The sequence below is a fragment of the Neohortaea acidophila genome (assembly GCF_010093505.1).
Source record: "Neohortaea acidophila strain CBS 113389 unplaced genomic scaffold BDY17scaffold_2, whole genome shotgun sequence".
In the NCBI taxonomy this organism is placed as follows: Eukaryota; Fungi; Ascomycota; class Dothideomycetes; order Mycosphaerellales; family Teratosphaeriaceae; genus Neohortaea; species Neohortaea acidophila.
In genome coordinates, this window is record NW_022985511.1 from 403,194 (window position 1) to 429,451 (window position 26,258).

General features: G+C 56.1%; 11 protein-coding genes across 11 annotated transcripts; 6 read left to right on the forward strand and 5 right to left on the reverse strand.

Moving 5' to 3' along the window:
- The first annotated feature begins 189 nt into the window (after positions 1 to 189).
- Positions 190 to 2,290, forward strand: BDY17DRAFT_70606 (amino acid permease-domain-containing protein). The gene is made up of 3 exons (XM_033738633.1): positions 190 to 1,148; positions 1,203 to 1,686; positions 1,754 to 2,290. Exons 1-3 carry the CDS (start codon positions 309 to 311, stop codon positions 2,176 to 2,178), a joined length of 1,749 nt encoding a protein of 582 aa, XP_033592646.1. The 5' UTR covers positions 190 to 308; the 3' UTR covers positions 2,179 to 2,290.
- Positions 2,291 to 2,549: 259 nt separating this feature from the next.
- On the reverse strand, positions 2,550 to 3,289 carry BDY17DRAFT_240502 (uncharacterized protein; the record flags this gene model as incomplete). The annotated part of the gene is made up of 3 exons (XM_033730363.1): positions 2,550 to 2,828; positions 2,889 to 3,164; positions 3,221 to 3,289. Coding segments are annotated over 3 exons (624 nt in total), but the record flags the coding sequence as incomplete, so codon positions are not given.
- Positions 3,290 to 4,003: 714 nt separating this feature from the next.
- On the forward strand, positions 4,004 to 6,005 carry BDY17DRAFT_70622 (uncharacterized protein). Its single transcript, XM_033738634.1, has 4 exons — positions 4,004 to 4,053; positions 4,266 to 4,472; positions 4,572 to 5,016; positions 5,071 to 6,005. Exons 2-4 carry the CDS (start codon positions 4,320 to 4,322, stop codon positions 5,967 to 5,969), a joined length of 1,497 nt encoding a protein of 498 aa, XP_033592648.1. The 5' UTR covers positions 4,004 to 4,053; positions 4,266 to 4,319; the 3' UTR covers positions 5,970 to 6,005.
- A 312-nt stretch (positions 6,006 to 6,317) lies between these two features.
- On the reverse strand, positions 6,318 to 7,422 carry BDY17DRAFT_315048 (Squalene/phytoene synthase; the record flags this gene model as incomplete). Its single annotated transcript, XM_033735874.1, has 2 exons — positions 6,318 to 7,351; positions 7,389 to 7,422. 2 exons carry the CDS (start codon positions 7,420 to 7,422, stop codon positions 6,318 to 6,320), a joined length of 1,068 nt encoding a protein of 355 aa, XP_033592649.1.
- A 358-nt stretch (positions 7,423 to 7,780) lies between these two features.
- BDY17DRAFT_320905 (DNA repair protein, RAD5) lies at positions 7,781 to 11,333 on the forward strand (the record flags this gene model as incomplete). Its single annotated transcript, XM_033736527.1, has 2 exons — positions 7,781 to 11,199; positions 11,255 to 11,333. 2 exons carry the CDS (start codon positions 7,781 to 7,783, stop codon positions 11,331 to 11,333), a joined length of 3,498 nt encoding a protein of 1,165 aa, XP_033592650.1.
- A 142-nt stretch (positions 11,334 to 11,475) lies between these two features.
- BDY17DRAFT_320906 (WD40-repeat-containing domain protein) lies at positions 11,476 to 13,482 on the reverse strand (the record flags this gene model as incomplete). The annotated part of the gene is made up of 1 exon (XM_033736528.1): positions 11,476 to 13,482. One exon carries the CDS (start codon positions 13,480 to 13,482, stop codon positions 11,476 to 11,478), a length of 2,007 nt encoding a protein of 668 aa, XP_033592651.1.
- A 241-nt stretch (positions 13,483 to 13,723) lies between these two features.
- On the forward strand, positions 13,724 to 19,519 carry BDY17DRAFT_290821 (uncharacterized protein). The gene has a single exon (XM_033732572.1). The coding sequence runs from the start codon at positions 13,758 to 13,760 to the stop codon at positions 19,215 to 19,217; it is 5,460 nt and encodes a 1,819-aa protein (XP_033592652.1). The 5' UTR covers positions 13,724 to 13,757; the 3' UTR covers positions 19,218 to 19,519.
- Positions 19,520 to 19,684: 165 nt separating this feature from the next.
- Positions 19,685 to 20,569, forward strand: BDY17DRAFT_290822 (uncharacterized protein). The gene has a single exon (XM_033732573.1). It carries the CDS (start codon positions 19,776 to 19,778, stop codon positions 20,313 to 20,315), a length of 540 nt encoding a protein of 179 aa, XP_033592653.1. The 5' UTR covers positions 19,685 to 19,775; the 3' UTR covers positions 20,316 to 20,569.
- Positions 20,570 to 20,704: 135 nt separating this feature from the next.
- BDY17DRAFT_245704 (uncharacterized protein) lies at positions 20,705 to 22,069 on the forward strand (the record flags this gene model as incomplete). The annotated part of the gene is made up of 1 exon (XM_033730654.1): positions 20,705 to 22,069. The coding sequence occupies one exon, from the start codon at positions 20,705 to 20,707 to the stop codon at positions 22,067 to 22,069; it is 1,365 nt and encodes a 454-aa protein (XP_033592654.1).
- Positions 22,070 to 22,151: 82 nt separating this feature from the next.
- BDY17DRAFT_315053 (uncharacterized protein) lies at positions 22,152 to 23,864 on the reverse strand (the record flags this gene model as incomplete). The annotated part of the gene is made up of 3 exons (XM_033735875.1): positions 22,152 to 22,237; positions 22,289 to 23,749; positions 23,771 to 23,864. The coding sequence occupies 3 exons, from the start codon at positions 23,862 to 23,864 to the stop codon at positions 22,152 to 22,154; spliced, it is 1,641 nt and encodes a 546-aa protein (XP_033592655.1).
- Positions 23,865 to 24,078: 214 nt separating this feature from the next.
- On the reverse strand, positions 24,079 to 26,241 carry BDY17DRAFT_290825 (uncharacterized protein). The gene has a single exon (XM_033732574.1). It carries the CDS (start codon positions 26,112 to 26,114, stop codon positions 24,309 to 24,311), a length of 1,806 nt encoding a protein of 601 aa, XP_033592656.1. The 5' UTR covers positions 26,115 to 26,241; the 3' UTR covers positions 24,079 to 24,308.
- Positions 26,242 to 26,258: the final 17 nt, after the last annotated feature.

The following is a 26,258-nucleotide window of genomic DNA, read 5'->3' on the forward strand; positions in this document are numbered from 1 at the left end:
CCCTCCCATGCTACTGGTCGTCTTTTTAGCTTTCCTCGCCCTGCTCGCCCGCCATGTGCTCGGCCGTTAGAGTTTGGCCCGCCCGTGGTGCACGACAGGATCAGGCGACTGAAAAGGCGTCGTCCCCGCAGGCAGGTTCTTTTCTCTGCCTTTTTTTGTGTCATCACATCTCTCCTTCCACGTCTCTCTGGCAGTAGGCCTTTTCTTTCTCATTTTGACTCGGGGATCGACAGCCAAAGCGCCATCCCATCCACCCCAAAGCACCAACCACTCCTCCCAGAGCAACAATCAACGACGTCACTGTCACAATGGCGCATCTGTGGGAGATGAACACCAACGAGATCGACCGTAGAAAGTCGAGCGTCGTTGCCATCCACGGCCCCGACGGCGCTGTCCGCCGGGTGTCGGTCACGCAGCTCAACGATGCCGACAGGGCCCTCGCTGCCGAGTTTGGCTACGAGCCCGTCTTCAAGCGTGAATTCGGCTACTTCTCCGCCTTCTCCTTCGCCGTGAGCATCAGCGGTACCTTTGCCACCATCGCCGGCACCCTCTCCTACCCTCTCTATGCCGGTGGCAGCGCTTCGGCCGTTTGGTGTTGGTTGATCTCCGGCGCCGGGTGTATGTGCATTGCCTGCTCCGTCTCCGAACTCGTCTCGGCATATCCTACCTGTGGTGGTCTGTACTATACCGTTTCCCGGCTGGCGCCCAAGGAATGGGTGCCCTCCATCTCCTGGGTCGTTGGCTGGCTCAACCTGCTCGGACAAGTGGCGGGTGTAGCCTCCTCCGAATGGAGCGCTGCTGCTCTGCTTCTTGCCGCCGTGTCCATGGGGACGGACTTCAAGTACCTACCTGGAAATAACGACGTCGTGGGCGTCATGGCCGGCCTCACCGTTCTCACTGGTCTTGTCAACGCTCTCTCCACCAAATGGATGGAGCGCATGACCAAGTGGTACGTCGTCTTCCACGTCCTCATCATCGTCTCTTGCAGCATCGCCCTCCTCGTCGTGGCTGGAAAGCATGGCACCCTGCACACCGGAAAGTATGTCTTCACAAACGTCGAAGACCCATCGCTCTCCGGCTGGACCCCCTCTGGATGGTCCTTCTTGTTTGGCTTCCTGTCTGTCTCGTGGACCATGACCGATTACGATGTAAGTATTCATTCATCATGGGAGTCATAAGATCGTGAGACTGACCTTCTCCAGGCCACCGCACATATTGCCGAGGAAATCCAAGAGCCCGAAAAGAAGGCCGCCTGGGCCATCAGTTTGGCCATGGCCTTCACTTACATCGTTGGCTGGCTCTTCACTATTGTCCTGTGCTTCACCATGGGCAACCCGCATGAGATCCTCAACTCTCCCGTCGCCCAACCCGTCGCGCAAATCTTCTACAACGTCCTGGGCAAGTCCGGCGGCATCTTCTTCACCGTCGCCGCGTTCATCATCCTCATGTTCGTGTGCTTCACCGCCGAGCAGGCTCTCGCTCGAACAATCTTCGCCTTCTCCCGCGACAATCTCCTCCCTTTCTCCCGCGTTTGGACCAAGATCCACCCCCTCACCGGCACGCCCTTGAATGCCGTCGCAATCTCCATCTTCTGCTGCATTGCCATCAACCTCATCGGTCTCGGCTCCTACACCGCCATTGCCGGCGTGTTCAACGTTTGCGCCATCGCTCTGGACTGGAGCTACTGTAAGTCTCGCAAAGCCGCAATCACCCGCGTGGGCAAAAGAATCTGCGCTAACTCTGTTCCACCCAGGCATTCCCATCTTCTGCAAGCTCGTCTTCGGCAAGTTCAAGCCCGGGCCGTGGTACATGGGCAAAGTAGGCTACTTCGTCAACGCGTGGGCCTGCATCTGGACCGCCTTTGTCGCCATCATCTTCGTCATGCCCACCGCCCTGCCCGTCAGCGCCGAAACTGTAAGTGCCTATTCCCATCACCCCCAATCCCCGCGTATGCACCAGCTAACGTCTGAATCTTGGCAGATGAACTACGCTGTTGTCTATCTCGCGGGCATTCTGGCCTTCGCCGCCATCTACTGGTACGCGTACGGCAAGCGATTCTACACCGGGCCCATCATCGAGGCCAAGGTGGAGGACGAGGCCTTCTCGAACGATGTGGAGCGCAGCAGCGATGAGAATAGTATGAGGAAGCGAAACATTGTTGAGAAGGAGAAGAACTAAGCGGCCGGGGGTTTCTTTTCTTTCCTCTAATGTTGGAAATGTAGGATGGGACCTGTTGTGAGGAGGAAACGAGGGAAAAGGGGGCTTTCCTTATTTCGATATCTGCCTTATACCTACTCACGCAAAGTCACGATGCGGGAACACGATTTGAGCATCCATTCAGCACTGCAACTGTTCACTTTCTGCCTTGGAAATTTGCATTCTGTACTTCTCGTATACAAAATATGAACTCTGCAAAGCGGTCCAGAGTGCGACGTCTGTGCCGTGCACCTGCCAGCCTAGTCACGTCGCTCCGATCGCCTGTCATACTCGGTGGTCGTCGTCTCCTCTTGGAACGTGGTCCTGTTGTCTTGATACCCCCTCCCACCACCGTCCGCATACTTCCTCCGCAAAGCCTGCAGCCGCTTCTTCTTGGTGTGCGCGTTGATGTAGGTGCCGATAACGAAGCCGAGGAAGTTGAAGAACGGCACCCAGGTTTCGTGGGGGAGGAAGGCTTGGGCGAAGGCCAGGGCGATGGGAGACGTGATCCAGGAGACCTTCATGACGGGCATGAAGCCGGCGCGGACGGTGGCGCGGATTTGGTGGAGGGTGCGGGCGCCGGCGATGACGGCCATGGAGGACAGGTAGACTACGTTCTGGATTGGGGAGACCTGGGGGAGAGCAGGCTGTTAGCAATGGCAAGTACGTGGAAGTAGCGCGGGGCTACTTACAATCAAATTGGAGACGATGATTTGCATAATCTTGGCTCGTAGGCTGGTCCTGTTTGCGAAGAGTCTCTGCAGGATGCTGATCATCAAGTGTCCGAGGGGTGCACTGATGAAAGCACCATACAGAGCCATTTTGGGCACGCGGCTGGTGAAGTAGTTGCCGTTCTTGTTTCGGTCTTTGGCAATGTAAGAGGCGAGAAGCTCTTGCAGACCGGCGAGAGAGCCCGACGTGAGCATCTTGGTGCGGATAGGATACTTTTGGAGTTTCGCGAGGTACCACTATTGCGCACAGCGTCAGTATGCGGTCTATCGAGAAGGCTCCGCTCTATGCCTACCGCGAGATAGCCTCCAGGCCCAGCACCTCGAGTGAGCGCATCGCCAAGCTCATGCACGAGGCCTTCCCTATGCTGCGAGAAGCCACGCTGCGAAGGATAAGGACCAGAGCCGGAGGTGGCTGTCTGCGTCACTCGGACATTTTCGCCGAATCTCAATTGCTGTTGTTGCGACATGACGAGATGAGGTGGGGCATCAGCTGCCTCTGCGAAGTCGTGGATGGTTCAGTCGGAGGTGGCGTTGCAACAACACTCGACGGTCTGCCTATGGACGGAAGAGTCGCTCGTCCTCGGTTCACCAAGCTCGGCACGTCAGAATGTATGGTGGGAGGCGTGTTTGTCGGAAGCTCAGGTTGGTGGGATGTTTGGTATTCGGAGGCGTCCATGCGCGTTTCCCCGGTTGCGACAGCGGGCGGCTCGGCGCGTCGGTGACCGGGGGTCCAAATTGGCCGATGACACTCCATCGTACAAACCTCCGACCAGGTTGACCTCCATTGTCGTCTTACCGTCCTTCGGTACGTCTTCGATGCTGTTACGGCTGCATCACATAAGCGGAAGGTGTTTGCTGCTGACGATCGAAGTTCCGGGGGTCAGGACGCTGAGCAAACTGCGTCTTTCAGTTGCCGTCGTGCATCCCATCTCTTCCTCCCCTCGCTGCGGGTGTGCATTGCGCCTGTCCATGTTGTGGCAAGAGATCGACACTTATTAGCGTGGTGAGAGTGAATATGGAGGTGAAGTGAGGTTCAAGAAGCCCCGCGATCCGCCCTTGACGATGACGGCGGATCCACGTAGCACGGCGCGTGCTTGCTGTACGCGGGTGTCAACACTTAGAATGGGTAGGTGCGACTGACCGGGCAGGCGCGACTTTCTTCACGTGAAGTATGACCGAATTGGCGAATTGGTAATTCAACATCGCCGCACCGCCCTCCTCTCCTCCTTCATGTCATTTTCACGTCCCTCCTTTACTTCAATCACCCCGTTCGGTGGGAACGAGGCGTGATATCACATTCATTACCAATCAGTTGCTCCTCTCGCTCACGCCTCGCAGCTTCGTCGAACACAACCCCAACACTCGGTCTGCCTTCACCTCCTCACCATCAAAATGGCCGCTGTTCCGAATCCTTTCATGCTGTCCCCACATTCCTTCCCCGGAGATGAGAGCACGCTGCCTAGCACAGCTGGCGATACGTGGCGCTCCACTCCGCAATCCATTCCCTCAACCTCGATGCCGCCTACAAAGCCCTCGTGCAAACAAGTCAGTCATCTCCAGCGCCGTGAACAACGTCGCAGCTTCACGCCATGCTTGCACTTCCGGCATGTCTTGTGGTCTCCAACAAAGCTAACTCCCCTCCAGGCCTCCCCCAAAACGCTGCCAACTTCATCCAAATCCACTTCGCCCCAGACTCCGAGCAGACGTGGCCCCCAATGCACTCACATGATCATGGATCGACGTTACGGAAAACACAAATGTCACGTTTGCGGCAAGAAACCCGGCCTCGGCTTTCTCTACACATGCCAACAAGATTATATCGATTCAAACAGGAGCCTCCCCCCGGTCATGGGTGTCGCATCGCGGCTGCCAGGTCATGGCAGCGTCTTTGACCGCTTGGCCAAACTGGCGGAAATTCTAGAAATGAGCACGAGCGTTGTCAATCAAATTCGCGCGGAAGAGTACAGCGTGGACCAAATCCACCTTCTTTGCGCTCAGCGGCTTTTTGTTATCGAAACCATACGCAAAGCGGAGGCGAGGACCGACGCGTCAGACACTCCGCCGGACTCACCGCTTGTCCCCTCTCCAGGCATGTTGACTGGCAGCTTGAATTCCTCGCCTCTCTCTAACAATTCCGCCGCAGCTGACTTCCTGAGCGTACAACCCGTCCTGCACCAAGTCCAGAGTAGTGCTCTTGTGATGCCACCGGCCGGCACACCGTATGGTACCCCTGTCTCAGGCTCGCCCACCAATTCGAACAAGAACCCACCGAAGAAGCCGAAGTGCAATCTTCAAGTCTGCCACGCGTGCCGACCGCTGTTCCAAGATCGCGTCCCCATGAGTCTTACTGGCGTGCTGAAGGACGAACTACCACCACTCACTTGGGCCGAGATGCGCAGGTTGCCCGTCCTCGACGCCAACGTCCTCGCCAACATTCATCTACGCGAAGCGACGAATGGGTCCTTCGCTTCCTACTATGACGGCGATCTCGCTAGCTCTGAAGGAGACGACCATTTCGCAGAAGACTGGACTCCGACTGCGTTTGATCTCCATGCTCCGTGGTACGAGGATGAATCGGACGAGGAAGACACAGAAGAGGAAGAGTACCCGTGTCCAGGCCCAGGCCGTTGTCGCGTATGGGTGCCGTTGATGGGCTGCGCATACGATCTCGGCCACACAGACGACCAGCGTGCGATTAACCACGGGTTCGCGGATTCGAACGAAAGTGAAGAAGAAGGACAGAGCAAGCAGCAGCGTGCAGCTCCCACGCCACCTCCCCACCGTTACAGCCCGTCGTCCAATGCATCGTCCATCAGCCTTCTCGAGCCGCCGACTCCATCCATGCTTGATTCGATGACGAGCTTTCCCAAGGCCTACACGGTGTGCGGCATCATGAGCACTCTGCCAGACTGGTCCTACGAGAATATTGGCACGGACAGCAACAGCAGCCTGGGCAGCGAGGTGGAGGTGGAAGGCGGTGTGGCTTTGACCGAGGAGGCTGTGGAAGCAGGTCTGCCCGATCTCGTCACCGATGAAGAGTAATGGAACATGTGGTGAGAGGCGCTCCGCCTACATCTCTCGTGCTCGGTGGATGCATTCAGTATGGACTTCCCTCAGACGACTCCAGCTTCACAGTACATATTAGCAATACTGGAGAGCGGTGGTGTAATGGAGTGTTTATATGGGGGTCTACATTGTCCATAGATCTGCTGGCACCAGCACAACGAATATCGCTGTGGAAGAGTTCGACGCTGAAATGCAACCAGTGTATCAAGAAATAGCAGTGCCAGATGAAAGGTATGCCGTGCGTGCATGTGTTCTCGCCATCCCTGCACGATCGATCATTATCGCCAGCGAAGTGATGCTTTGATCATTCCCCAGCTATCATGCTCAAAACTTGCGTTGCCGTGAGGCCAAGAACGATCTCCACGGCAGCTTCCAGTCAGTCACCCTCAGCTTGGGCGAAAAGACGTCGAAGTCGGAAGCTTGTAGCCGGTCAAGCCAAAGCTGTGTAGCGACAGCAGGCATGAAGACACCAAACGCCCTCTCCACGTCCTGCGCCGGTGTGCCCTCATGTCCAGTCACCAGAAAGTGGGCGTGCTCCTCTTCCTCTTGGTGCTCGTATTCGTGGCCAGCGTCTTGGCCCGCACGCAGGTTCTCCATCATTTGACGAGCGGTGATGAGGTGATCGTTGGCGCGAGTCGCCACTTGGAAGACGGCATCGCGTAAGCCGCGCGCACTCGATCCGTTGCGCAGCACGTCCTCTTCCCGGACACCGGTATCGGCCATGATGTCTAGAGGCAGCACGACGGCGCCTTGCCGAGTCGCGCCAACATCGCCTGCAAATTGCCCTTGGTTTGAGTGGGCGTTCGGTGGGCCGGGAAAGGCGATTAATGGAAGGCCCCTCAGGACCGCTGCGATGCCTGCCGCCTTTCCAATGTGGCTTGCAACGTGGTCCGCAGTCAAGCTTGCCATGGGCAACGCTTGGAGAGTCAAGTAGAGGAGGGTAGCGTATGTGTTCTCCGCATAGGTCTCCAAGCTGTCGAGGGTGGGATATGGGCGATTGTCCAGGTGTTTCTCGCGGGTGTCGATGATCCGCATAAACCAGCTTTTACTAAATGCGCCCTTTCCCTCCGTGGCGTTTGCGAGTTGCGAGGCGGCTTCTGCGAGCATGAGAGCGATGGGTTGCTTCGGCGGCGTGCCGGCGAGGGATTTGGAGACGGCGTCGCGTTGGAATTGGAGGCGCATGGCGCCGATGGTGGGGGTAGAAGTGGTATCTGCCGTGCGGGCGACCTCGATGTTGAAGGCTCGTAGGGCGATGTATGCATCTCGGGCGTGGCGAGGGATGTAGGGGAGGAGGAGGGAGGAGGGAGTGTCGTATTTCCTCAGACTGTCCAGGCAGAACTTTCGTGCGCTGGCGATCTCTGCCGCGGATGAAATGGGAGTCGCAGGTTGGTCGACGTGCGTCGAAGCGTATCGTCGGCATCGAGTGCATGTTGAGGCTTTCCAGGCTGTCGCTGTGTGTCTTTGGATGGATCTTGAGCCCGTTTGGACGCCTCTTGCGGCGGTCATCTTGAGTGGCGAGATGTTGGCGTACAAAGGGGGGTTCAGGCCCGGCAGTGTGTCTTTAACTGACGCTCCCATCCATTGCAGTGTGTATACGAGGTAGTTGAAGAAGGGGAAGAACAAGGGTGGTGGGAAAAGTGGTGATGTGAATGTCCAAAAAAAAGTGGTGGATTGCATCACCCCGCATCGTTCATCTTCCTGCCTAAATGGATTCGCGTCGAGGCGCGTCTTCCACTTCACGCCTGCACCTCACCTTGTCAGGTCGCCATCTCAGCACACCTCTCGCCATGACAGACGTGGAGGAGCGGCCGCACAAGAAGCGGCGCTTCTTTGTCGATGATTCTCCTGCTGCAGAATCATCGCTCCCTCGTGCGAACAGCGTCGCAGATTCATCACAGCCTCCCGCACACTCACCACCTGCAGTCGAAAGCGACGATGCGCTTCCGATCGACGTTTTCGATACCGGCCTGTTCAAGGCGGTCGTAGGAGATGGTCTACCAGACTCTGCGGTGCTAAGCTTACAGAAGAGATTCGGAGACAACCTGGAGAGCGCCATCAACGCCTATTTTGATGGATCATGGAAGACTCCTTCTCCCCAGAAACCGCCGTCCATCCCACAAGCAACAGCACAGAAGCCACCCTCCTTGTCAAAGCAACTCAGTAAGGATGCCACCTCTGCGCAGAAATCCCACGAGGCTGCGACGGCATCTTCGCCTCCGCCCAAACCGCCGCCACTCGAGGTCATGCCGAGCAAGAGATATATCGGAGCGCTTGGAGTCGCAGGATGGATGACGAAAAGTGGCTCGGGCTTACTCAAGCCCGGTGACAATGTCAAAATCGAACGGTCGAAACAACGCCCGTCACAGAAGCTGGGTGCGGGTGGCAAGATCAGACAGCCTCTCCGGCAAAAGGTGGATGTCATCGTTCGCTTCATTGACTCCCACGGCAGCGAGCTTGGCCGGCTGGAGCAAGAGCCTGCCACATGGATCTCGACTTTGCTGGATCAGAATGTCTGCTCCTTCGAAGGCCATTGTATCTTTGCCCCCGAGCGCGTCCGGACGAATGACACCGTCTACCTCCAGCTCACGTGCTACCTGCTCAAGCAAGCTTTCGATGCAAACAACTACATCAGACCGCTTGACAATAACCGCCAAACGGGCCTCTTCGAAGCGAAAGAGACACAGGATGAGCGAGATCTGAGAATGAGACAGATTGGGCTCGTCAAGCTGTTTCAAGAGATCAATCTTCACCCCTCGCAGATCAACGAGCAAACAGCAAAGCACAAGCGGGAAGGCATATTACAAGCCGCTGAAGTGGCTGAGAGGTACGAAGTCGACGGGTCCACGGGCAAGAAACACGGATCGGATTCGGGCAAAAGTACGCCAATGGAAAATCCGGGATCATCACCGCCTTCGGAGGGGAACGAGGAGGGCGAGGAACTGGAGCAAGACCAGCTTGATACGCTCTACAGGAAGGCGCAATCTTTCGACTTCAACACCCCAGAAGCCGAGCCGGCCGCCTCGTTCGACATGGATCTCCGAAAGTATCAGAAGCAAGCTCTGCATTGGCTCATGTCCAAGGAGATAGCATCAACGCAGGACCATAAGGAGCAATCAATGCACCCACTCTGGGAAGAGTACCACTGGCCATCGAAAGACGTAGATGGAAAAGACTTGCCAATCGTCGCCGGCGTCGATGCATTCTACATCAATCCATACAGCGGCGAGATCAGTCTGGACTTCCCTGTACAGGAGCAGAATTGCTTAGGAGGCATTTTAGCAGATGAGATGGGCCTCGGAAAGACGATTGAGATGCTGAGTTTGATCCACACCCACACGAGCCCAGAACAAAAGGCTGCGATGAACAGCAGTGGCGAGAGACGTCTCGATTCTGTCAACAGCTTGCCCCGCCTCCCCAAGTCGTCAGCATCAGTCGAACCGGCGCCTGCTACCACACTGGTCGTCGCCCCGATGAGTCTGCTTGCACAATGGGCCAGTGAAGCGGAAAAGGCGTCGAAGCACGGCACCCTGAAAGTCATGATGTACTATGGCGCCGAGAAGACCGCCAATCTTCAGACTCTGTGCTGTGCTGCTAATGCCGCATCGGCGCCCAACGTCATCATCACAAGCTACGGCGTTGTGCTATCTGAATACAATACCGTCGCGTCGTCCTTCGTCGGAAACCGTGGCAGCCACGGGGGCCTGTTCTCCATTGAGTACTTTCGTGTGATTCTCGATGAAGCGCACATGGTGAAGAACCGGCAAAGCAAGACCGCCAAGGCGTGCTATGAGCTTTCCGCGATCCATCGATGGGTGCTGACTGGTACGCCGATTGTCAACCGACTGGAAGATCTGTTCAGCCTGGTGAGATTTCTACGCGTCGAGCCGTGGAGTAACTTCAGCTTCTGGAAGACTTTCATCACATCCCCCTTCGAAAAAGGCGAGTTTGTTCGGGCGTTGGACGTCGTACAGACTGTGCTTGAGCCGCTGGTGCTGCGGAGAACGAAAGACATGAAGACGCCTGATGGCGAAGCTTTGGTGCCTCTACCGCCCAAGGTTGTCGAAATCGAACGGGTCGAGCTGAGTACGCCCGAGAGGGAAGTATATCAACACATCTACGCCCGGGCGAAGAGGACTTTCGCCGCGAACGTCGAGGCCGGCACTCTAATGAAGAGCTACACCACCATCTTCGCGCAAATCCTGAGGCTACGACAGAGCTGCTGTCATCCGATCCTGACGAGAAACAAGGCTTTCGTGGCAGAGGAGGAGTCTGCTGCAAAGGAAAGCGATATTGCCAATGGTCTTGCGGATGACATGGATCTGGACTCGTTGCTTGAACGGTTTCAGGCAGATGAAGGAGAACAGGATGCGTCCAGATTTGGAGCGCACGTCCTAAAGCAGATCCAGGAAGAAGCGGAGATGGAATGTCCGATTTGCTCCGAGGAGCCGATGATCGAGCAAGCGGTAACTGGCTGCTGGCATTCGGCTTGTAAGAAGTGCCTGCTGGACTACATCCAGCATCAAACAGACAAAGGGGAGATTGCAAGATGCTTCAACTGTCGAGAGCCTATCATTGCACGAGACGTGTTTGAAGTTGTGAGACACGACGATGATGAAGACGGCGATAATGGGCAGAACATTGCATCCAAGGCGCTCATGGGTGCCATCGAAGACGACGAAGAAGAAGAAGAGCTATACTCCAGCACGCAGCTTGACCAAGCCAAAACCCCAACCAGGATATCCCTCCGACGAATCAACCAACTCTCGAGCGCGAAAATCAACACCCTCCTCTCGCAACTCAAAAAGCTCAAGCGCGCCGAGCCCGCGACGAAATGCGTCGTCTTCAGCCAATTCACCTCCTTCCTCGACCTCCTCGCCTCCGCCCTCCACACCTCCAACATCTCCTACCTGCGCTTCGACGGCTCCATGTCGCAAAAGGACCGCGCCACCACTCTCACCACCTTCGCCACCCGCCCGAAGTTCACCGTGTTGCTCATCAGTCTGCGCGCCGGCGGCGTCGGGCTGAACTTGACGTGCGCGCGCCGCGTGTTCATGATGGATCCTTGGTGGTCGTTTGCGGTGGAGGCGCAGGCGATTGATCGCGTGCATCGCATGGGGCAGAGTCAGGAGGTTAAGGTGACGCGGTTTGTGGTGCAGGAGAGTATTGAGGAGAAGATGCTGCGGGTGCAGGAGAGGAAGAAGTTCATGTAAGTCTACTGTCCTTTGGAATTGGGTGCTAGAGCTGGACTAACGATTGGACAGTGCAAGCTCGCTGGGCATGATGAGCGACGAGGAGAAAAAGTTGCAGCGCATCGAGGATATTAGGGAGCTGTTGAGTTGAATGAAGATCGGCAGGCGCTCTATCTTACGGAAGTCTTCGTGCATTCATTATCGCTGCTCCGGTCTACCTGATACGGAAGTCACGAAAAAGCGTGCGGGTGCGATGCAAGAATATCCAACTCAAAAGTATCCGCCAAAGGAACTCATCCATCGTCTTCATCCCATGCAGAGTCCACGTCGGCCCACCCACAGCCCCATCTCAGTCCTTGCCCCTCGCCACACCCGCGTAAATGTCGTGCCTTTTCATCATTCTCGCGCCAGCACCGTGCTTTGAAGTCGTCGCCAATGGTAACCAGCTCTCCGTCGTGAGACCAAGCAATTGAAGTGACCTCCTGGCCGTGGCCACGAACGAGGGCAGTCCCGTGCTGATGGATTGGGAATTCAGCTTTAGATTTTGCTGTCGGAAAAGACGGGAGGGCTGCTTCGTCGTCCTCATCCGTGTCGTTGATTGAGGGTAGTCGTTTTGGCAAGTATTGTTCATCGGTCGGGAAGAGGACAGCGTGACCATCTGAGCTCCCGACAGCGAGGACCTCGCTCTTGTCTCCTCTCGCCTGTCGGATTGCGGCTTTGACATAGAACGTGCCGACCCTGAGAGCTGGGTGCTTGAACCCGTACAGCGGGCCGAGACCTGATGTCGTAGGCGCGGCCATGCGGGCTTTGTTGTTATTGGTAGTCGACGTGTGTGGCGCATTTCCAAGTGCCAGGTGATTCGTAGAGTAGGCGTATACAATGCTGTCTCTGCACACCGTGTACAGCCTGGCCCCGTCGCCGGAGAGAGCCATGGCGCTGATTCCGTAGTTTCGAACGTGGTTGACGGGAACAGGTGTGCTCGCTGCAAGAGCGTTGGAAGAGCGCCGGCCGACATTGCGAAGGTCCCACAGTTTGATGGACGAGTCGACTTCGCTTGTCGTCAGCAGTAGGTGCTCGCGACCGTTGCCCAGGTGCTGGATTGCTGTGATGGAAACACCGCCGGCCTCTGTTTGATCGGAGCCAGAGGCGCGGGACGGTGCTCTTTTGAGCGACCGATGTGCGCTGGCTGCATCCAGAGAGTATTTGGAGTACCTAACGGAAGGCTCCAAACCTCCGTTGTCGACATTCCGAGCGAAGGCGGTCCGCAAAGACGCCACCGAACCCCGACCGCCGCATCGCATGTCCCATAACAACACGCTCCCGTCTCGGCTACTTGTGGTGAGGATATTATCGTCGTTCGGTTGGAAGCGAACTTGCTTAACACTGCTCTTGTGCCCGGACAAAATGCAGACCGCGTGTTGCGTGTGCATATCGATGATTCGAGAAGTTTGGTCGCCGCTTGCAGTCGCTAATAAGTAATCGTCTGAGCTGAAGGCAATATCCATCACTGCGTTGTGGTGTGGTCGAAAGGATACATGAGCACGCGAGAAGTCTGAAGAAGGTGCAGAGTCGATAAGACGCACGCCACCCTCTTCATCTCCAATCGCCACGAGGGAGTTGGTGTTGCAATTTGCAACGCAGAAAGGTAAAGGAGCACCGCCGTAGCGATGTATGTCCCCTGGCGTCGAAACAAATCGTGTGGTCTCTGATCTCCAGTCCGCGCAGTGTGCGTAGCCCTTTGGTCTTTGCAAGGCGGCATCATCATAGCCAAAGCTCCGCTGCAAAAGGCGCTGGCCGTGACCAGACTGGCGAAGACGTCGGATTGGCTTCGCGAAGATCTGCAACTCGTCCGCCAGGTCGAGGACGTCTTCGTCATCGGAGAGCAGCGGGGAAGGGGGATCCGCATACACGGCGAACTGCTCTGCGGTCTGCATACGTTTCAGTGGCGATGACTGAGCCGGCGAGCTAGAAAGATCGACAGAGCATTTCTGGCGCTTGTGGGCCCGGAAGGAAGTGTGCTGGGTGTCGGCAAAGGCGAGTCTGTCGGTTGGCGGTGTATGTCTGCGAAGATTGGCGCCATTCTTGGTAATGTCCCTGAGTTGACGGCCAGCCTTGCTCTGCCTCGCATTTCTGGCGGAAAGACTTGCTCGGGGGGTGAAGAACTTCTTGAATCTTTTCGGGGTGACGGTGGGAGGCTTCTTGGGCTTCAGGCTGGGAAACTGGATGTTCTCCACCTCTTCGATGATCTGATGTCGCTCATACTCGCTCCCCTGCGAGGAGAAGAACGGCGGCTCGGCCATGTCGACGTCATCTACCCTCACGGTCGCAGAGTGCTGTAGATAGAGGATAGATGCGTGGTGGAAGAGCAAGAGAGGGTGGAGCATTAGACAGATGTAGTTCGAAGCGAGGCGTCGTGGACTTTCCACGGGAGGACGCGCCGCGCGGGCGCGTCTTTTAGAGTTGCCACTAGGATAGATCCGGCCTATCTCCGCTCGGGGAATTTCAGCGGGCTACAAGAAATTTCGAGCTGCAAGCAATGCGATCGAGTCTGTCTTCTCACAACACCTCGCACGGCATGTCGCAAACGAAACGAAAGGCCGTCGCAGACGATCGGCCTAATAAGAAAGCGAGAGCCTCGACCAACGACTCTCCCCGACAACATGCGAAGCCACCAAAAGCTTCAGAGAAGGAGTCTGGTGAACGACGAGCTGTGTCCAAGTCTTTGCTGCAACAGGAAGAGCGAGCCTTTCCCCGAGGAGGTGCCAGCGTCCTTACGCCGTTGGATCATAAACAAATCAAGGCGCAGGCCGAACGAGACGTCTTATTCGAACAAAATACTGGCGCGTCGCTGGGCGAAGAGGAGGAAAATGCCGGCGCTGTGAGGCATGCGAAGAAGCCAAAGAGATCGAAATCCAACAAATACGAGGATGGCAAAGTCGAAAAGCCGAGCATCAAAATCCACGGCCTCACAAGCAAGAATGTCGTGATTGGAAGCATGGTGTTAGGCTGCGTGACGGCCATCTCGGATCGAGATGTTTCACTTGCTCTGGCGAACAACCTGACCGGCTACATTCCCATTACTGCCATCTCTCAGCGCTTGACCGAGCGTATTGAGAAACTCGCACAAGATGAATCCGACGAAGCTGCCGCGGATCAAGATGTAAACCTCAAAGGTCTCTTCTACGTGGGTCAGTGGCTCCGCGCCACGGTGACTGCAACAACTTCCGAGTCAGAGAGTACCGACGGCAAGAAAAAGCATCACATTGAATTGAGCGTGGATCCCAGACAAACGAATAGCGATCTCGGTTCGGACGGTGCGGTCCTGAATAGCATGGTGCAAGCTTCGGTTCGAAGTATTGAAGACCACGGCCTCGTCATGGACATAGGATTGTCGGATGCGGACGTCAAGGGCTTCGTCAGCAACAAGGAAGTGGCCACTACTTATGAACCCAGCCAAGTGCAAGAAGGTCAGGTCATGATGTGTTTGGTCATTGGCAAGAGCAGCAACGGCAAGGTCCTGACCCTTTCCCCCGATGCCTCTCGATTTTCGATCCTTGCCGCAGGGAATGACAAAGACCTGGCGATCGTATCAGTCGCTCCCACCGTCGACACATTCCAGCCTGGAGTGGCTGCCAATGTCCTCATCACGGAATCCGGTCCCGGAGGCGTTGCTGGAAAAATCATCGGCATGCTGGACGTGACTGCAGACCTGGTTCACACAGGGACTTCGCACAACAACGGGAGTGCCGCGCAAAAGTTCAAGATTGGCTCGAAAGTCAAAGGCAGAATCATTTGGACTGTTCCCACGGACGACGGTGGTCGTCGTGTGGGCATCTCGTTCCTCGACCATATGCTCGTCCTTCCACCAATCCCTTCGAGATTACCCAAGGCTGCGAGCGCCAAATCAAAGACTCTGGCCGACGATCTCCAACAGCGTGCACCCCTCTCGTCGATCATTGAAAGCGCCAAAGTCACCCACATCCTTCCAGAACGTGGGCTATTCTTTTCGATGTCCGGACCGTCAGAATCCTCGCTATTGGCCTTTGCACATATCTCGCAAATCACAGACAACCGCATTGATCGGCTAGATTCCGCCTCCGGCCCGTATAGAATGGATTCGTTACACAAGGTCCGGATCTTATCATACGATCCTGTCGACAATTTGTACTATGTTGCGCTCAAGAAGTCCATCATGGATCAACCCTTCTTACGCGTTGAAGATCTCACGGTCGGCGGCGCTGTCAGAGGCACCATCGAACGACTCGTGCTCGGTGCAAAGGGCGTCAACGGCGTTCTGGTCAAGATCAGTGACAGCATCAACGGTCTCGTTCCGGACACGCATCTTAGTGATGTCCAACTGCAACATCCTGAACGCAAATTTAAAGAAGGCCACCCAGTAAAGGCGAGAGTTCTCAGCGTTGACCTAGACAGGCGGTATGTTCGGCTCACGCTGAAGAGGTCACTGGTCAATGAAGATGAGATGCCTTCTATTTGGCAAGACTATGCCAAGCTACAGCCGGGTATGGAGGGCAAAGGAACGATTGTGAGTCTTTTGCGCACTGGCGCCGCCGTTCAATTCTTCGGCAATGTTCGAGCGTGGCTTCCGGTCGCAGAGATGAGCGAGACGTACATTGAAAGTGTGGAGAAACACTTCAGACTCGGACAGACTGTCAATGTCAGAATCCTGTCTATCGACGCAGCCGCGCAGGAGATGAAGGTCTCTTGCAAGAGCTCGACCAGTTTCGACGAAAAGCAACAAGGAGCGTGGGACACCGCATCTGCAGGAGAGCTCCTTTCTGGTGTTGTGTCGGCCAAGAGCGCTCAGGACGTCACTGTGGACTTGGAGAATGGCTTACGAGGCCTTCTCCGGATCGGCCACCTCACAGATACACCGGGGGAGAAGACCCAGAAGGCTCTTGACAAGATCCACGTCGGGAAGAAGTTATCTAAACTCGTTGTCCTGGACAAGCTTGAGCGCAGCCACACTTTACTGCTCTCGAAGAAGGCCAGTTTGATCGAAGACGCCGCCGCAGGATCCCTTGTGCAATCTCTGGATGACTTGGAGGAGCGTAGATCCGTCCGCGGCTTCGTTCACAACGTTGCAGAACCTGGTGTCTACGTCGAGTTCGCGAAGGGCCTTGTAGGTCTCATGCCGAAAAGCCAGTTGGCGCCCGGGATGCTCACACAGCCTTCTTTGGGCGTGGAGAAAGACCAGAGCATTACCGCCTGGGTTTTGAGCATAGATCTAGCCAGAGAAAGATTTGCTCTAAGCATGCGAAAGCCGGAGGAGCACCCTTCGAAACCGGTGCAAGTTACATCAGCTTTCAGCGCTTCGGTGTCTAACGCAATCGACGAATCCATCACGTCAATGTCAGATCTTGCGGTTGGAACAATCACCAAAGCACGCATCGCTTCGGTCAAACCCACACAACTCAACGTCCGCCTCGCAGACAACGTGCAAGGTCGCATTGACGTGAGCGAATTCTTCGATACCTGGGACGACATCAGCAACAAGAAGGCTCCTCTACAAAGACTGGAGCCAAACGCGTTGATCGACGTAAAGGTACTCGGAATGCACGATGCAAGAAATCATCGGTTCCTTCCCATCAGCCATCGACAGAGCAGTATTCCCGTCTTCGAGCTGTCCGCAAAGAGAAGCCGCATTGAGGATGGGGACGAAAGCCACCTGGCGATGGATTCGATTAAGATCGGCTCTGCCCAGCTCGCATTTGTGAACAATCATGCTCACAACTGCATATGGGTCAGTTTGTCGCCAAACGTGCGAGGACGTGTGGCTCTCATGGACCTGTCAAGCGATGTCGGGCAGCTGCAAAACCTGCCAAAATACTTCCCGATTGGCTCTGCTATCCGCACAACTGTCAAATCAATTGACGCAGCGGCGGGAAGACTGGACCTTGTCGTCAACTCAGACGCCTCTGACGAGCCAGTGACAATGGAATCGCTGTCCGCCGGAATGGTTATGGCTGGACGGGTCACGAAGATCAGCGAGCGCTCCATCAATGTTCAGCTGTCAGACAACGTGGTTGGCGTTGTATCCCTCGTTGAGCTGAGTGATGACTACGATCAGCTCAACCTCCAGCAGCATCAAAAGAACGACATTGTAAGGGTATGCGTGCTGGACGTGGACATTCCCAACAAGAAAGTCTACCTGAGTCTCCGTCCGTCGAGAGTCCTCAGCTCGAGTCTGCCCGTCCAGGACAAACAGATCACGAGCGGCTCCCAGCTTAAGGCCGGTGATTTGGTGCGAGGCTTCGTCAAGCATGTCGGGGACAAAGGGCTGCATGTTTCATTGGGCGCCCGATTTGACGGCTTCGTCCGCATTTCGGATGTCAGTGACAAGTATGTCAAAGACTGGAAGAGCCTTATGGAAATCGATCAGCTCGTCAAGGGACGTGTCATTTCCGTCGACACTGACGGCAAATCCGCTCTGCTAAGTCTGAAAGAATCGCACGTTGATCGCAACTACACGCCTCCGCTCAAGATCAATGACCTCGCAATTGGCATGATTGTAACGGGGAAGGTTCGGAAGGTTGAGGATTTTGGCGCGTTTGTCGATATCGACAATACTCAGCCCCGGTTGTCGGGTTTGTGCCACAGGAGTGAAGTCGCCGCGAAGAGGATCGAGGACGTGAGGAAGCTCTACTCTGCCGGCGATGTTGTCAAAGCGAAGATTCTGGATGTTGATGTCGATGCGAGGAAAATCAGTCTTGGTTTGAAGGCCAGCTATTTCGCTGACGATGTGGACGAAGATGAAGACGATGATGAAGGAGGAGTGGAGGTCGACGAGGACGAGGACGATGATGAGGACGAATTCGAGGAGTTCGAAGATGATGCTGGGAGTGAAGACAACGATGTCGATATTAATGGCGGCGCCAACATTACTGACATCTTTGCAACGGACGAGGATGCCGGAGAAGCGTTCGACGATTCGGAAGGAGAAGAGATGGAGGTTGACCACGCTGCACCCACCGCCGGTCTCAAGACATCTGGATTCGACTGGACAGGTGACACGCTAGGATCTGCTATCGAGGCACCAGTGTCTGATTCGGAGCCGGATGCACCTGAAGCAAAGAAGAAGAGGAAGCGCAAGCCGGAAATCAAAGTCGATTTGACAGGCGACTTGGACAAGTATGGCCCACGCAGCGTCAGCGACTTTGAGCGACAACTGCTCGGACAGCCGAACGATTCTGGCCTGTGGATTCAATACATGGCTTTCCAGCTTCAATTGGCCGAGGTGCAGAAGGCTCGCGACATTGCCGAGCGTGCTCTTCGGACCATTCATATCCGCGAGACCGAGGAGAAGGGCAATGTCTGGATCGCCTGGCTCAATCTGGAAGTCGAGTACGGCGACGATGAGCAGGCCGAGGACGTCTTCAAGCGTGCTGCGGGAATGCAAGATGCGTTGGAAATGCACGAGAAGCTGGCGTCCATCTACATTGACTCCGGGAAGCACGACAAAGCAGACGCCATGTTCGAGCGGATCGCAGGCAACAAGACTTTCCGAGCCAGCCCGGAAGTATGGCTCAACTACGCCACCTTCCTGCTGGACACGATCAAGGAGCCAGCACGGGCGCGCTCGCTTCTTTCGAGAGCCTTGCAATCCGTCCCGATCGGCGAGCACCGCTTACTCACTGCCAAATTCGCCGCGCTCGAGTTCCACTCTTCCCAAGGCGATGCGGAACGTGGACGGACGATCTTCGAAGGGCTCGTCGCCGAGTGGCCGAAATGGACGTCGGGGTGGGACATGTTCCTTGATCTGGAACGCGCCAGACTGCCGCATGCGGTCAGTAAGGAAGCGAAGAGTGAAGCTCGGCAAAAGGTGCGGGCCTTGTTTGAGCGTATGGCCGGCCAGAAGATGAAGAAGCGACGGGCCAAGTTTGTGTTCAAGCGATGGCTGGAGTTTGAGGAGGCGGAGGGGAGTGGTAAGACGGTCGAGAGGGTGAAGGCGTTGGCGAAGGAGTATGTCGAGGCGCAGAAGGCTAAGAGTGGCGGAGATGATGACACGGAGGAGTAGATGTGCGTAGCTGCCGCTTTCGGAGAGTGAAGTGGACCTGCATCTCCAGCCTTGCGCGGGTTGGTTCTCTCTTTTCTCCTTCTAATCGTCGCGGGGCAATGCAATAGCTCGACGTGTCAACCATGGTCCTGCCGGAAACTGGAGGCATTATAGTTGCAGGCGAGGTTGGTGGAATTAGTAAATTGTCGCCAAACGCAGTACACCCCAACATACTGAGTATGTCGCGTGGTGGTATCCTGAGTCAGCGGAAGCGAGGTGCAGATCTCTTTGTCGTAAAACCGGCGAGTCTGGTTGTATGTCTGGTTGCATGCCTACATGTATGTAGTATTTCCTGTCGATCTATAAGGAATAGTGGGAAGGAGCTCGAAGAGTGCATATTCAATACAACGGCCGTTGGAAGGCAGCAAGCGAGGTCAGGGAAGAGTGGCAGCCTTCTCTATTTGGAAGGTACGGATACTGATATAAAGCCTTGTGAGTGAGCCACATTTCCACCCCATCATCACACACACACACACACACACACACACAATTTTCTATTCCAACCTCTACTGCCCGACAATGCCTCTCTTCCGCACCACCATCGCAGCCCTGTGCATCTGCACCGGCGTGGCAAGCGCACTCGCCATCTGTCCAAGCAACGTCAACTTCAAACTCGAGGCCGCGGGAAAGTACCTTACGCCAGGCTACCCCTGCGAGTCCCACACCGGATGCGGTGCCTATTTCAGCGTGGACAGCAGCACCGACTTCGAATACACCATCGCCGCAGGGACGAGCAGTCTCCTGATTGCCAACGTGCCCGCAGGTTCTTTGACGCCAGCCGGACTGTATGCCCACGGGACAGCGTTCGCACCGGGACAGCTGACGGTCATGTTCGGCACTGGCCCGCCGCGCGACATGAACTGCACGATTGTCCCCGATCTTAGCCTCCTCGATGGATCGTGCAACCTGGAGTGCCAAGGGGTGTCGGAAGGTGTGAAGAGTAGTGGGCAGAGCATCTTCACGGACTATGCGAATCAGTGGTTCTTGGGGCAGGCGAGCGGGATGCAAACGGTTACGGTCAAGGTGAGGTACGTTGACGGAGGGCTCGGATTGATGTGATTCTTCTGATCGGGCGGTTGGGTCAGTGTGCCAAGGGCCTTCTTTTTCTCTTGTGGCTTATCCCCTGTCGATATCCACGTTGAATGAAAGTCCCTTCAATCCCGCCAATGGGACCGCACTGCGCTTCGTATGCTGCTTGGTGATGATGGTGAAGGGGAATGGTGGGTAGGGAGCAGGCAGCCAAAGCAGCCTCGTAGGTAAGGAGCTCGGCTTGCAGCTCGCGTAAACTCAAACGCGAGCAAGCAACGTCCTCCCGCCCGCAGAAAGCTTGAGCTTGCATGCAACCAGAGCCACTGTCCTCGACAGCAAGGTCGGTCATCGTCGAATGACAAGGAATGCGCCACCACGGCACCTCGTAGCCACTTCCATAGGAGCCGAGTCCTCGACGAATGGCGGCGAGCAGCTCCCACCCTCTCAAGCCTTGGACACAGGCCCCCCGAAAACGCTACCGTCTAGTCGACGCCACCTTAATCGACCCGAAAGATGGCAGCATCCATCAGCACTGCTGCATCGACCTCAAAGACGGCCTCGTCCACCGCATGACTAAACTCACCAACCAGCCCTCGCCCGCGGACGAAGTGCTCGCCTGGACGCAAAACGAAAAGCTAACGATCATCAACTTGGACGGCAAGTACGTCCTACCAGGCCTGATCGACTGCCATGTACATCTAGCTACGCCGCCGGGTGAAGACGGATTGAAAGATACAATGAACCAGGATCCCGCTACCGCGCTGCTGAGACAGCCCTATCTCGCCCATGAAATCCTCAAGCGCGGCTTCACCACCGTAAGAGACTGTGCCGGCGCAACGCTTGCAATGAAGGAAGCCTTCAACGAGGGCCTCTTCCCTGGCCCGAGACTGTTCATTGCTGGGAAGGGCATTGGACAGACAGGTGGCCATTCGGACTTCCGCGGCCCCAAGGATGCAGAGTATCCGTGTTGTGGAGGGAATGTGCGAGGACTAGGGAGGATCGCCGATGGGGTAGAGCAGTGCCTCCATGCTGCGCGGGAGGAGCTACGGCTGGGCGCGGATTTCATCAAGATTATGGCTTCTGGCGGCGTCGCGTCGCCCACGGACAAATTGACCAGCGTGCAGTACACGCCCGAAGAAATTCGAGCATTCACCAAAGTCGCTTCCGATGCTGGAACCTATGTCACCGCGCACGCTTACACCACTGCTGCTGTGCAGAATGCCATTGCCAATGGAGTTCTGGGAATCGAGCATGGCAACCTCATCGACGAAGAAACGGCGCAGTTGATGGCAGCCAAAGGCGTCTTCCTGACCCCCACCCTTGTCACCTACGAGACCATGGCATCCAAAGAGTTCGGCTCCTTCCTGCCCCCCGCCATCGCAGAGAAGAATCTCCAGGTCTTGAACGCTGGCTTCAAGTCCCTCCAGATCGCCGATGCCGCCGGGGTGACCATGTGCTATGGAACAGATCTGCTCGGCCCTCTGCAGGTCAAGGAGACACGGGAATTTACCCTGCGCAAGCAAGCCGGCCTGAGCGCCCTGAAGATCCTGCAGAGCGCTACGGTCAATGCAGCCCGGATGTTGCGGCAGGAAGACAGATTGGGGCGGTTGAAAGAGGGGTATTTGGCGGATCTCATCGTCCTGAATGCGAATCCGTTGGACGATATCGAGGTGCTCGACCGGCCGGAAAAGCATTTGCTCGCGGTTGTGAAGGATGGACGGGTCATGGAGTCGAGATGGTCGAAGCTTCCGATTGAGAGGGTCATATCGACGCAGATTGAGTAGAGGGCCTTGCTTCTTTTCCCCGGTCCCGAGGTCCATGCTTCAAGTCATGACGATCAGTCCAAGTGAATGGTCAGCCAGCAGTTCAAGGCGAAAAGGGTGCTACGGGATCGACGCTGATGTCCAGATAGTCCAACCCCCAAATTTCAACGTGTTGCACATCATCCACCACTATTTCACGAACGTCCATCGCTCCGTCGTTCCGTTGGTTTCGGGGGCCACGTGAGATCTCGAAAACGCGATCGCCAAGCCCCAGATATCGGAATTGTTTCGCTCCTACTTTCTCCACCAGATGACCGATGTCGCGTTGCGTGATCCCCAGTTGACCAGCCGCTTGTTCTACCACTTCACCGTTCAATATTCGCAGAGCACGCAGCTTCGGTAAAGATGCCAGAATGAGGCTGAGAGAGGGGCGAAGCTCAGCACCTTCCACGGCCAGGCCAAGCTGTTCAAGGTGTTGGCACTGCTGAACCAGAGTCTTGATCTCGTCTCCACCCAAGATCCACTGATCGGAAAGGAGAAGATTTCGCAAGGTCTTGCCATGGTGACTGCCCAGGACATTGAGATACTGCTTGCCGAGCTCAACGACGTCCGGGCTCGGTAGTGTCGGCGTCTTGGCAGGAGTATGAGGTGCCGAGGGTGTCGAAGTTGGCGAGGATGCTGCTTTGGCTACTCTCGAGCTGACGACGTAGAATTGTTCATGGCTTGTGGCGTTCGTTAGCATACGGACATGCTGCTCCGCTGGCTCATTGCATCGCGAGATGGGCCAGAAAGCCTTGACATCTTGGGGTATCTGCTTCCACGTATCGTCGTAGAATTTGTTCATCGGACCACCCGACATTCCCCCGAATGCATCGAGCATGCTGACGCTCTTGCACGTCTTTTCGTTGAGCATGAAGTCGACCATTTGATCGTTGGGGCCGTAGAAGTTTTGTAGAGCGAAGTGCTTCAGTGGTAACTTGTGGCCTGCGGTCGCGCAACGACCGAAATAAGTGGTGAGATTCAGTAAGGACTCCGCCTGCTGCCGGATTCGAGGCACAAAGTGGAGGCGTAGGTCCTCGAGCTTTCTGGAATGCAGTAGCATGACCGAGATGTCGTCCGGGTAGCACAAGGGGTCGATGTCCAACGCTTTGAACACACGCAGGTTGGCCATTGGAGGGATGATCACCGTGGGTCGCGGTGATCTCGACTTGGGAAACTTGATCGTCAAGCTGGTTAGGGTAGCGTGGGCGCCCAGCCCTTGGTACATGGTCTTTAGAGGCTTGCAGTCCAGCTCCCAACTGAAGGTCTGCAGTTTGGTCATGCGGTCGATCGCTGCTCGTAATAGGATGTTGAGCATCATACTATTGTCCGGCACTCGGCCTTTGGCAAAGTCTTCGACGCCCGCTTCATTCCACTGTCCCCAGACGCGGAAATCCTGCACCAAACCAGCATGTGACCGGGTGACGAGCCCGTTCAAACCCATGATGAAGGGACTTCCGCTCCCAAAGCCTTCCGGTTTGCCATTGGTGTAGCGCACTTCGGGGTAAGAATGCAGGTTGACTTTCTCGTAGAGCTGAGGCAGACACATGTAGTAGAGCAATCTCGACGTGCGCGTGAGGCGCGCAATGTCCGCCGGGTCATCCAGGAAGCCCGCGATGCGAGCAATGATGTTGAGCGGGAGACTTGCAGCTTGCGATGGCCCTCCACCCGCCGTCGCGAGACTCACGGGTGAGGTGAAGGTGACGAATCGGGGAATGTCGCCGCTGACGGTAGATGTGTACGAAGGGGCGCGCCGCGGCGCAGACGAATTCGCCATTGCACTATTCACATCCCGCTGAAGGAGAGTAGTCGGTTGGGCCAGCGTGAGGGACTGATGCCTGTCGTGTCCTTGGCAATGAAGAATCTCTCGGTGACGCGGTGATAGTCAAATCTGGCTGACTAAGTCCTCAGCCTCACCACGCCCTGCGGTGTGTCTCGACATCTACCTTACCTTTTCTTTCATCTGCCTTGCGCATGCGCTCGCCTGAGCAATCAACATGCGCTCCAAGTGGAACCAAGTACAGGAAGTGCAGCTTATATAGGTCGAAGGTTGGTCGACCAATGCTGGACATGAGACTTGAGGCAGTCGTTGTAGCTTTAGTCATTTTGCTCGCATTCGCGTAATTAATTCAGCCAGCCTCGAGAGCCCTTGGGTATCTTTTCGCGAGGACCAAAAGACCCATCTATCGTCCACCTTTCCTTTCCAACTCCCAGCGCCAAATCATTTCGCGATCTTGATCCCGTGTAGCCCCTTCACGCTCTTCCAGACGCTGTCCGACACCTTAACCGGCAGCTTCTTGCCCTTCAGTCGTCCATCGATGAGCCACATGCCCACCACAAACTCCTCTTTGTTCAAGCGGCCTACTTGATGTTCGTCCACCAAATCCCAGACCGTCGCGAGCACGTTGTCCTGCAGTCGTGATCGCGACCAAATTTCTCGCACCACTAGGTTGGAGACCTGCTCCATCACCGCATCCTTCAAATCTCGCGCTGCCGGGGAGTCGGGCGAGCGAGACACGACGGCGTGCTCTTTGATCGTGAAGGAGGAGTGCAAGCCTTTGTTCGCCGCCCACACGCCCTCATACCGTTTCCTCTCGCGCTCGGTCACGATTTCTCGCCATCGTTTGCGGTCTCCTTCGTGGTGCTTGTTGGGGTGCTTATGAAGCCGCTTCTGCACTTTGCGCTTGCTGTGGGGGTACAGGCCTTCGCCTTCCTCCTCCTCCGAGTCATCACTTTGCGTGGCACGCAGCGTCTTCTTCAGTGCGGGAGGCTTCGAAGGGCTGGGTGTCCTCGATAGAGCGAGGCCAGTATACTTGTGCCGTCGACTTGGCAAGGGCGGCGGTTCTAACCCCCGTGCAGGCGAATGCTGTCGCGATGAGGCCAGACTTGATGCGACCATTGCGCTCACCAGCTGATCATCGCTCATGTTGGGCGTTGGCCTGCGGGGATGCAGTCGATGGTACTGTGCCGGCAGCGACGGGGTCAATGTAGGCGCCGGAGACGCATATATCCGGGGGGGCTGACTGTCTGAAGATTTGACCGGCTCCAAATTCGCGTCGGGATCCGATCGAGCTCGCTGAGGCGGCTTTAGATCTATGGAATCCATCTTTGTCACTCCGGGCGAGGGCGGCCTTGCTTGCGACGTCGACCTATTCTCACGCTGAGCGGCGTGTGAAGTCGAGTTCGAGGAATCCGCATGGTTTGCAAGTCGGCTGGGAGTACCACGACGGGAGTCGTTGCCCGCCGAGCTGAGCGGGTTTTGGCCATCATCGACTTGCATCTGGATCATCGATGTAATTCCACTAGACGCGCGAAGTGGTTTCGGGGAGGCCAAAGCTAGGTCACCACTTGGCTTGACGACGATTGGGGCTGGCTTCTTGCCCGCAAGCTTCGCTGACGCGTTCTTCCGTTCAAACATATCCACCAAGGAGGTAGTCGGGGCGATTGATGAAGCATCAGTCGACTTTCCACCGGCATCTTTTGCATTGCCGCTGCTATGGTAGGAGGACAGCCTTCTCGGCTTCGGAGGTGCGGCCGGGCGTTTTGTAGTTGCGGCGCGCCGCGGACCATCGTTGCTGTTCAGTAGAGATGCTGATGCCTGGGCGGCTGCGACCATAGCAGCTTGGTGTGAAGGGGATCTCGACAGCTCGCGCCTCGGAGGTACCGGAAGATCCATGTGTGTAGTGTTTGTTCGATACAATGCCTGGTTGCGTCTGGTAGAGAGGCTATGGGTGCTTTGCGAAGAAGCGGTGCTCGCGGAGGTGACACTACGCTGAAGTGAAGAGCCATCGGAAGTAGGCAGCCATTGTGCGGAATGTGACGGCTTTGTGCCTGTGCCTGCAGTAGACGCTGCCGCTAAGGCTCCGGATGTTCCCAACCCCGTACTCGACTCCTCACTCTTCCATTCTAGGCTGGGCTTGGGTTGTGCAAAGGCAGTTGTCGCACCTCGAAGGGCAGGGTTTCGCGGGGAGGAGTTGTCGTGGCTAGCGAGAGAAGCGTGGCGCGAAGGATGACGCGGAGGCAGCATGAGAGCCTCGGTCAAGAGGTGTGGAGGCAGTGCTCATCGTCCAGTCCGGTCGTCGACGGTTGGCGGAGCTGGTTGCCACTATGAACGTCGGAGGATTGTGCGGACATCTCTCAGTCGTAAGCCGCATTTAAGATCAGGTGAGGT